Source organism: Crocodylus siamensis, chromosome 13 (assembly GCF_052110815.1).
Source record: "Crocodylus siamensis isolate JL-2025a chromosome 13, ASM5211081v1, whole genome shotgun sequence".
Classification (NCBI taxonomy): domain Eukaryota; kingdom Metazoa; phylum Chordata; order Crocodylia; family Crocodylidae; genus Crocodylus; species Crocodylus siamensis.
The window spans coordinates 20,234,213-20,244,740 of NC_143407.1; the positions used below are offsets into that span (position 1 = coordinate 20,234,213).

At 47.4% G+C, this 10,528-nt stretch overlaps 1 protein-coding gene across 1 annotated transcript in view; it reads left to right on the forward strand.

Moving 5' to 3' along the window:
- Positions 1 to 9,947, forward strand: part of RASL10B (RAS like family 10 member B) — a 39,137-nt gene extending 29,190 nt beyond the window's left edge. The window contains exons 3-4 of the mRNA XM_090025335.1: positions 2,510 to 2,634; positions 3,424 to 9,947. Coding sequence (XP_089881461.1) covers positions 2,510 to 2,634; positions 3,424 to 3,694 — 396 coding nt within the window. The 3' untranslated portion in view covers positions 3,695 to 9,947. The remainder of the gene's footprint in view (positions 1 to 2,509; positions 2,635 to 3,423) is intronic.
- Positions 9,948 to 10,528: the final 581 nt, after the last annotated feature.

Sequence of the window (10,528 nt, forward strand, 5' to 3'; positions counted from 1 at the left end):
TTTAGCTTTACATTATAGCCCAGGGGCTTTGTACGTTGTGTTTACTGTTTACTGGAGGACCGGGTGAGGCTATTAGGGGTTGGAGGAGGCCTCATAGGGACTCCATGGTAGCCTGAGGGGGTGCAGCATCTTTGGGGTGCATTGGCCCCAGCCCTAGAGTGAGGGGGGCAGCGAGGAGCCCCGAGAGGAAAAGGAGGGCCAAGACATAACAGGGCCCTGGTCAGATTACATCAGGACCATCTGCAAGGCCTGGGCTGCGGTGTAGGGGAGGAAAAGGAGCCACAGGCAGCCCCCTGTCATTGGAGTGCGTAGAAGTGGGCAGCCTCCCACTGATTACAACAATCTATTAATAGAGTAAGATCAAGGCATGGCAGGAGAGTAAGCAGGCGGTTGGCCCATTACAGGAGGCCGGAGGCATACCCGGAGAGGCTTCGATAGTAGTACTCCTGTCACACATGGATTTTGGTTTTTTTTAGCAGAGAGTTTGTGATATTTTATCAGGGAAAACCAGGATCCCTGAGCATGAGGCAGAGGCAGCATTTAGAGAAACATACACCAAGGGTGGTTATTTGCTTTTCTTGTTGTAATACCATGAAAATTATAGCAGGAATTACTCCTAGTTCATTAAACACTAGAACATACTGCCTCTGTAATTATCTAACATAACACCTTTTTCACCAACGAGCAGGACACTGGGAAGGAAGTCTTGGAGTAGCCTTGTGTCTTCATGCCACCCATATCAAAACAGTAGTAACTACAGATTTGGAACCAGTGTTGCATTGTAGATCCCAGAGATGCTGGAAGTAGAGAAGTACAATACTGCTTGGCTTTGGTGCTAGCATTTCTATCTGCACAAGCAGAAATGATATTGCTTTGAGACAGCAGTGCACCCTTGTCACAGGAGCACTTAGGTGCCCTGTTCCTAAGGAGTGGAGAAGGGGAGCTGCCAATCTCCAGGGGCAGCTCAGGTGCCGGTCGCTGCGGCAACCGGGTGGTCATGTGACCGGAAGGGGGCAGAGCCGGGCCTGTATAAATAGCCCAGGCCAGATCCTAGCCAACAGCTCCCCTCTGGCAGCCTAAGCGGCAGGAGCTCTGCCAAGGAGCAGACTAGGAGCCGAGCAGCCTGAGCGTCGACATGCAGATACAGGGTGGAGAAGACCCTGATAAGGAGGTGACGGACAGTTAGCCAGGTTGGCCTAAGGTTTATGTTACAGCCGAGAGGCTCTGTGTTCTGTTATGGTTTTCAAGTTGTTGTGGCTCCAGAGGGGGAGACTTTGGTTGGTTGTGGTGATTATTACTCCGGAGGACCAGGTAAGGCTGTAGGGGTGAGAGGAGGCCTCACAAGGGCTCCCCAGTAGTTTGGGAGTTCCTGGTGCCCAGCAAGGGCACAGAGAGCGGTGCCTGAGCTGGCACAGTAGTTTGCACCGGTGGTGCGGTAATGTGGGGGTGAACCCCAGCCCGGGGGGGGGCGGGCAGATGTACCAGGAGAAGTGCCAGGAGTGCAAGGGTGCAACAAGGAAGCTCTGGGAGTGGGCGAGTACACTAGGAAGAACCCTAGGAGAGGGTGAGTGCACCGAGGGAAGCCCCAGGAGCAGGAGCGTGCGCTGAGAGGTGCTCCAGGAGCAGGTGCGGGTACCAAGAGAGGCCCCAGGAGTAGGCAGGGCATTTCTGATTGTTAGAAACCCTGTAGGGGGGAGACTAAAAAGGATCCTAGAGGGGTTCCTCAGTATTGGGGACCCCGAGGGGCCTAAAAGGCCAGGTAAGGCTTCGGTCGCCTGAGCCTAAACGGACACCAAGGATTGACAGGACCCGGAAGGGTCAGGCAGGCCAGGTAAGGCTCAGGTCACCTGAGCCTAATCGGACTCATAATATTGGCAAGAACCCAGTAGGGTCAGAAAGGCCAGGTAAGGCTCCGGCTGCCTGAGCCTAATCTGATATCCACCATTAACTGACTTCAGAGGGGCCAGTAAAGGCTTAGGAAGACGGCCCAGTTGGGGGTGAGACAAGCCCAGAGGCGCCAGACAAGGTGTGCTGGTTGCAAGACAGGCCCAGGGGCGCCAGAGAGGACGCAGTAAGAAAGAAGGACCAGATATCATCCAGGAAGAGCTGCGAGTGCTGAAGGGGAGGTAGGAGGCACTCATTGCCCATAGGGGTGGGGGTGTTGGAGCACCCCACTTGGAACAGAGGTAATACCAGCACGGTGTCAAGGTGAAAGTAAGCAGCCTCCCTTACTGAACTTTATAAGAACAAAGACGTGGCGGGCGAGAAGAGGGTGCTGGATCACCTTAATTGACACGGCAGGGGGAGCTAGCGAGCTCACGGCCGCTCGCAGGCCCCACTCCGTGACACCCCCATCTAAGAAAACCTTTGTTTAGACCCTGGTAGCATACAGCATGGCATTGGTGTAGAAGCTGTCTCATAGGTGAGATGGCAAAAGGGCTAGCTGGAAGTGTTGGTGGGACAGAGTCACGGGCCTGAGCTGAGGCTGATTCCTGTCTGCATATTGCAGGAGTGGGCAGACGTGTGCTGCAGGGGGCTCCGGAGTGTCCATGCCTACATCCTGGTCTATGACATCTGTTGCTTTGACAGCTTTGAGTATATCAAAACTATTCGACAACAGATCCTGGAAACAAGGTAAGTGCTGGGCCCTTCTGAGTTACAAAAAGAGCCCTGTGCATGACTCAAATCTGTTTTCACTTGTGCATCCTCTTCAATTATATACTGGGCCAGAAGAGTAGGTTAGAGCCCAGGTCCCTCCAAGAATCTCATGCTCCTATCAATGCTGATTGCCCTAGAGATGAATGTCTTCTGACAGGAGCAAATTAGAATCAAGGCCCCTTCCACCAGCACTTACTGGTAATTCACACAGGCATTGTAAAAACACAAAGGGTAGCAAATAGGTCAGAAAAGAAATTTCCCAGCTGCTAGCAGCTACCAGTGAGATATTAGGATCCACAGTTGGGCCATACTGAATCATTGACAAACATTTTTGAGTTTCTTAACAATATTTGTAGACTGTGTGAGCTGCAGAGTTGTTTGCTGCACTGCATGTGACATGCCCCTCCAGGCAGAGCAAGATGTCCTGCTGACAGGCCCAAAACAGTAGCTTGTTTGCCACCCTTGTGATACACATGGGTAGCTTCTGATTGCTTTCTTGTGCCATCTGGACAGGCAGAGCAAAGTCCTGAGGACAGGAAGGTGTTCCCAGGAGACAAATGTTAGCCAAGAGATAAACTTCAGGGATGTTACAAGTGAGCTAGTGGGGAAGAGAAGAGCTAGAGGAGAAGGAATAAGGGAGCTGAAAGGAGCTAGCTGGGGACTGATTGGGATTGATGGACTGTGACCCTGAGGTGGAATGGAACTAACATAACTATTTCATATTCCCATTCTCACCATTGCTCTCTGAATCGTTCTTCTTTTCAGAGTCATTGGCACCACAGAGACCCCCATCATTATCGTAGGCAACAAGCGGGACCTGCAGAGAGGCCGAGTCATCCCCCGCTGGAACGTCTCCAACCTAGTAAAAAAGACATGGAAATGTGGCTACATTGAGTGCTCAGCCAAATACAATTGGCACATCCTGCTGCTCTTCAGTGAGCTCCTCAAGAGCGTGGGCTGTGCCCGCTGCAAGCACGTTCATACCACCATCCGCTTCCAGGGGGCACTGCGCAGGAACCGTTGCACCATTATGTGAGGCTTGCTCACTATGCCCATACGTACACTCAGAGACCAGAGTCTTCTCTAAACTGGAGGAGCACGGCCAGGAGGACACAAGCAACTCTATTTTCAAAGGAAGCACTGTCAGTGGCATGCCCGTCTCTCCTGGATGAAGCCTCAGCATGACCTGCCTCATCCCTGCCTAACCTTAACATACCAATGGCATGGCCTGTAGATTCAAGGCAGTGGTGTCATGCTCTGCCTTCCACTCCCATCAGCTGCATTGGATCATGGACTGAACTATGCAGTACTTCATAAGAGAAAAGAGGTTAACTGTCACCGTGGAGAGAGAAGGGACAGGGGAAGTCTCTCTGTTTATATTGCAGACAGTTGGTGAGCCATGACAGCGTGGAGCAAGGCAGAGCTGGGAGGCTACCACCTGGCTGTTACCCAAGGGTGACAGATTGGGTGGCCAGCTTGCCTTTCAGGGAGTGGATATCACATATGAAGGAAGGTCATAGATTAAAACCTCAGATCCAAGCACTTCCAAATTTTGTAGGTGTTTTGATCCAGAATTTTACTCATTAGGTCCATCTATGACACAGCAGATATGGGGCTCTGTAGTGGGGCGTGGGGACACAGCACTATCTGAATAAAAACTAGAATTTAAACCTGATCATTGGGCTTGGCACCCATCAATTGATCCATGGCAGAAGGGAGATGATGTCAGGGAGACCGTGGTCCTAAAGCTCAGTTTATAAACCTCCAGAGCAGGTCAGAATGTCACCACATCTCTCTGTCTTGGGCCAGTCACAGTCACAGTGCATTTGTCTCTTCCCCTGGCCATTTGCATTGTGCCTTAAGACTGCTATTCTGTGCTTAGCCAGGCCCATCTTATAGCTATCCTGATCAGGAATATGCCCTTCCCCACCCTGTCCCCTGTCCATGGCTTACACCTTCTCTGAACCACTTATTCACCTCTGTCGCCATGGGTTCCTGACTATATACACTGCACTGTCAGTGTGCACTCCGAGTTTGTCCTGCCACATAGCTGTATGCATCTGGCCCATCCTGAGTCTGCTCCCCCCATAAGTCTATTCCACTGTACATCAGACTGTAAGGCCTATTTTCCCCAGCACCTGTCCTGCTATAGGTCTCATTCTTCCGTACTTTTTCTTTCTGTATGTCTGTCCCATCAAGCTTTTCTCTCCCCGTGTCAATCCCATCCTGCGTGTCCTCCTCTGCAGGCTTCTTTTCCACAGTTCCAAGCACAATCTTTCACCACTTAGTGAAGGCAAAAGATGGGAGTGGCAGGAAACTCTCAGGGCCCAGTCATTTTTGTGGGGAGATGCATGAAGCTCTCATTGACATTGATGAGCAAGCCCTATTGGTTTCCTCTGGACAGCCTCCTACTCTTGACAAGTGGCAGATTTCCAGAGAGAATGGGCTATCCTGTTAACATCAACTGGATCCTGTTAACACCAACTACCTAATGCAAACATGTTCCCGAGTGGAGTGAAGCTGCATGCACCTTTGGCTCGCTGTGGTGACCAGAGATGTCTTCACTGCACTCAGGGACATAAGGAACCAACCAGCCTTAAATCAACAGGCCATTCATTCTCCCACCAGGAGAGAAGCATGTCAGCAGGGAAGCCAAATCCTCCTTCCTTTCACCCTTTCTATCTGGAGCTTCCTCCCTCGAAGGACAGAGTGGCCTGACAGCACAAGGCACAGCTGAATTGAGGGTTTTATTTTTTTATTTCTGGAGAGAATTTTCCAATGGTACCAAAAAAGAAAATAAATTACCCCAAAAAGTTAGGTTCTACCCTCCTGTTTTCTCCTGATCTATTTCTACAAGCTCAGAGCCTTTTTTAGAATCTCAATAACATGAGCCCAGGTCTAAGAGGTCCCCTTACTGCTGCATCTGTGTCCACATTCACACATACATGCATGTCCACCCACCTTCCTGCTAATGACAAAGATCTGGCAGCTGTTTTTTCTTCCTTCCTCCTTTTTATCTTTTTCTCATTCCTTGTTTCAAACAAGCTATTCCTTCAGCAGGTAGGTTTAAAGCAAAATGATCCTGGTATTCTTGGGGCAGTACCGCTCCCCCTCAACACAGCCCGCATCTAACTACACCGGCTTTGTCTGAAAGGTACTGGATTCTACCTCTTCTTGCTAGATCTGACCACTGTCAGTTGTGTACCAATTAGAAAATGATTATAATACTGAAACAAAACTAGGCATCAGCCTACTTGAAGGATAAAGAAAAGAAAATACTGTGTATACAGGTATAAGCTGATTTACTGAGTAACAGAGATACTTTGGCTAATATAAACATATGGCAGGACTTATGTTAATTTACGCCAAACCAATGTTGCCTCCCTTTGTGCAAAGGAGCATTTGTGTCAATACATATCAGGTCTGATGACAAAGTCATCCCCAGCTCTATATGCGTCACTTGTGGGGACTGGTTTATTAACAGCATAGGAGATGAAAGAAGAGTCACATACCATTAGAAACTCATCGGCTGCAGTTTCACATAAGTTGCCCACTAAATTTACCCTGGCTTAAGGCTACCTTGTAAAGACTGATGGACATATACATTTTTCGGTGACTCAGCTTATATGCAGGTATATACAATTTCCTAACAAGTAAAGCTGTCTCCTTAAACTGTTTAAAAGGGCTCATAGGCAGCTACAGTGGATCTCAACTTCCCAATGAAAGCGGCTTAATTCACAAACACACATACACTCCGTGGAGCCCAGGACTGTCATAATAAAACAAGTGAGACTTAAGAGAGAGGGTTCATTGTCCAGGCTTTACAAGGAGGATGTGCTGTAAATACCACTGTTAAATTTTCTAGGCTCTTCTGTTATCACTTTTTCCTAAACAATCCTTTCTCTAAATAAAACTCTTACAAGAAACACTGATGCCATCTCATGGCAGGCTCCTGAATGGCATTGTGTCAACACTGAATTTGTTTGAAGGCAAGCTGCAAAGGAATGAGAAGTAGGGTATGAGCCTTTTTTCCCCTTCTTTATGATAGATGATTGAGGCCTGTATTTTTTTTAAGGTTCATTTCTGCTTTTATATTACAAATTCAGCTTGTCTATTCTTTTTTCCCCCAAGAAGATTCTGTGGGCAAGTGGAGACGTGTTTGGGTTATAACATCAGAGACATCTTCTAGGTGAAAACAGATTGGGAGGAGAACTGATTTTTATTTAGTCTTTTTTTAAAAGGGCTGTTTTGTTAGACCCTCTAACTCAAACATCTGAGAAAAAAGTCGTCTTTGTTAAAGGGTCAATTTGGGTAGAAAAAGCTCCCGAACCTTATCAGAGACCAGCATGTTCTCTAGCCTGCCCAGCCATGGAACATCTACGGTAAAAAAGTAATAATAATAAAAAAGCAGATAAGAAAATCCAGGCCTCCTTTAGCTAGGAAAAAGACATAAGTCCAATATTTTCTCCTTGACAGGTCCCATTTCACAGGAATGCTATTCTCAGCTTGGTAACACTTTTTATTAAGAGTACATTTTTTTAAAAAAGAACTCAAACAAGTTTCACTTTTTTGACCCAGTCCATGGCACTTTGGAGACTGTATAATGCTTAACAGCAAAGGCACTTGGTAGAATATGGATTACACTGAGGTCAGTTTTGCAACTGGAATTGTGGTTAGCTTTCATTTCCACTAGAGAGGATAGCATAGTAGCATGAAAGCAAGAAAAACTTGCAGCTACGACAACCTAGTTCTCTACATTTGTTACAATGCTGCATATTACAGACAGTTGGCACTTTGCTGTACCCACAGAGAGCAGCTGTTGGCACCTAAGATCTATTGTTCATAAAACAATAGATCTTCATTTATTGTTCATAAACAATAGGTCCTTATCACTTCAGGTAAAGAAGAATCTCTATTATCATTATTGCATCTGTGACACATAGTTGAGTCAGTCCAGTAAAAGGCAGTGATACATATTCATAACAACCCATACATTATGCTATAAATAATCAACTGTAAATTCTAGGTTTATGAGTCCACTGAGAATCATAGTTGATTAACCAAACTACTCAGACTCTGTGATCAAGGTCAGTAGAAGCTCTTGCTGGAACTGTGATCCCAGAATTAACTGTTTTTTGTTATTTATTCTGTACCCTGCCTGTAGTACAAAATGTAACATGTTTTGCTACAGGTTGTCCTAATGTAGGGGAGGGCAGTTATTTGAGTTGGCGGGAACTTTGGTGAGCCATTGTAAGCTGGGCGAGCAACCCTGCTCCCCCCGCCAGCTCACCAAGACTCCCTGAGTGGTTCCTGCAGGCAGAAAGTGCTCAGCCAGGTGGATGGGATGAGGTAGCGGGTAGGGAGTGGCGTCTGGGCATGAGGCAGCTGGGGCTGGGACCAAGATCTGGATTGCAAGGTGGAGATAGCTCAGGCCCAGAGCCCAGGGCAGAGGTGCGATCTACGCTCTGCGCAACGGATCGTAACCGGCCCAAACTGGGAGAGGGATGGAGTGTACTCCTGTGACCTGGCCCCCTGCCCCCATCCCAGCACAGGCACATGTGGGCAGCCCCAATACGGTGCAGCTGTGGAGCAGTACAGCCTGGCAATGCAGGGTGGCCTAATCTGGTCACAGTGCTGTACTGGGGCTGCCCACGTGCACCTGTGCTGGGGTGGCGGCAGCAGGGGCCAGGTCATGGGTGTACTCTGCCCTCCTCCTGGGTCAGGCTGGTCACAGTCCATTGTGTGGGGAGCAAATTGTGGCCCCACACTGTTACCACCCCACAATCCTGGCCCCAGTCCCACTCCCAGATACTGCTTCCTGCCCATCCGTGGCCCCATCCTATCTGCTTGGCCCAGCGCACTCTGCCTGCAGGCGTCCCAGGCCAGTCTTCATGGAAATCCTGCCTGCTCCGTCCACCACCCCTGGTGGTGAGTGTGGGGTGGACAGGCTGGGGTGCCCAGGCAGCAGGGCTGCGTCTGGCAGCAGCAGTGACACTGGCAGCAGCAGTCAGAAGGAGCTGCCGCGGCCAAGCCTGCCAAGGAGTGGAGTCCGGCCATTGCGCCGCCCCAGCCCCCCGTGCCGAGTAGGGGGACTGGTACTATGGCCCAACCTGCTCCCTGCACCTGGGCCAGATAACATCCCTTGGCAGGCTGGATCCAGCTTGCAGGCTGTATTTTCCCCACCCCTGTCCTCATGCCAGCTCTTTGATATTCATTGACACATTATGTCCAAGTTATTGTTCTCATGTCAACTTTATCCCTTAATCTTGTTTGATAAGAAAATTAATTTGTAAATGCATATAATAATTATAGCATTTATAATGTGCTATAATGTAAACATATCACATAGTAAGCCAATACATAGATTATTGTAAACCTGTAGCTTGCAGTTCATAGCACAGTTACAGGTTTTAATATTTTGAAATACATTATAAATATAATTATGTTTTATAGTAATTTATAGGCAGAAAAATATATTCGTATTGACAATACTTATAATTTATATAGTGCTTTTCAGCATTGATGTGAACTGCAGTTACAGACGCCAAATCCTCACAACAACCTTGAGGGTTTAGTTATAATTATTACAGGCAGGAAGTCTAAGGTAGAAAAATTAACTCTGTTTCCCAAGGTAACAGAAATTGCTGTTGGCAAAGCTGCAGTTAGAATGGAGGAGTTCTACACTGCCAATCCCATGCTAAGAGCACCAGAAGGTGTTAGTTGGTGTTGGTACTGGGATGTGACCTCACCAACAGGTGGGAGAAAGAAACAAGGTCAGTAATATTTACAAAGAAGCTGTTTTTGAATGGTTTAATCAGAAATGTTTTTATCAATAAACTGTTTACAAATCAACCCTTAATATAAAGTGTTACCATACTCTTCCTATAAACAGGTTTCTGGTATAAGATGGAACATTTCTCAATCTGTGTTTTATTCACTCAGCTCTCTTTCCATGGCAGGAAAATTGTTCCCAAGCCTTCTTAGCAGACGTCTTCCCTGGGAGGCAGAGGGGAGACTTGCATTGCTCTTTGCTATGTGCGCCTGTTGTTCATCATTCTGTCTTGGAGGAAATGTGCAGACTGAAGTGCAATTTATTTCATTCACTATCCCCACCTCCCCCATGCACATTCTTTCTTCTGTTTAGTTTGGGGTTTTCTTGGACCCGGGTTTCTACTTCCTCTTTGATTTCTTGTTAGAGAGTCCTTAAGATGTCTGTAAAACCTGTAACACACTGTACCCCTGTTATTTGAAATCAGATTAAAATCAGGTATGTTTTCCCTTGTTCTGTACCCACGTCTCTGTCATTTTCTTTTGGTGTCTATTTGTTTTCCTGCCTCTGCACTCCTCTTCTTTATCAACTGGCCAGCATGGACACCTTCCCATTTCTGCAACTCAGAATTCTAGTGGATCAGACCCAAAGTCCATATCAGGGCCAGACACGGGCATGGGCAAACTGGGAGGGCGCCCAGGGCCTGGACAGAAAGGGGGCCCAAAAATGGTAATGTTTTTATTATTATCATCATTATCTCTGGTGAAGGGGGGGCCTAATTCTAAAAGTTAGCCCAGGGCTGCCAGGAGTCTAGGTATGGTGCTGTGTCTGACACTGGTCTATACCAGAAGGTTCAGAAAAGTTGTTATAACCCCAGATCAAGCAGATGAGAGATAATCTGCTTGTATGTGAGATCTCATCCTGATTGCAAATAGTAGCTTAAACCTGGAGCATTAGGCTTAACATCTCCATAATTATTGTTGCTATTAATTATGTTAAGTCTGGAAATTCTCACTATGCATAATATAGTTCAATCAAATCCTCATTAACGCCAACTCAGCATATTTCTAAAGCTTTTTTTTAATGAGCTCATTCCATCCC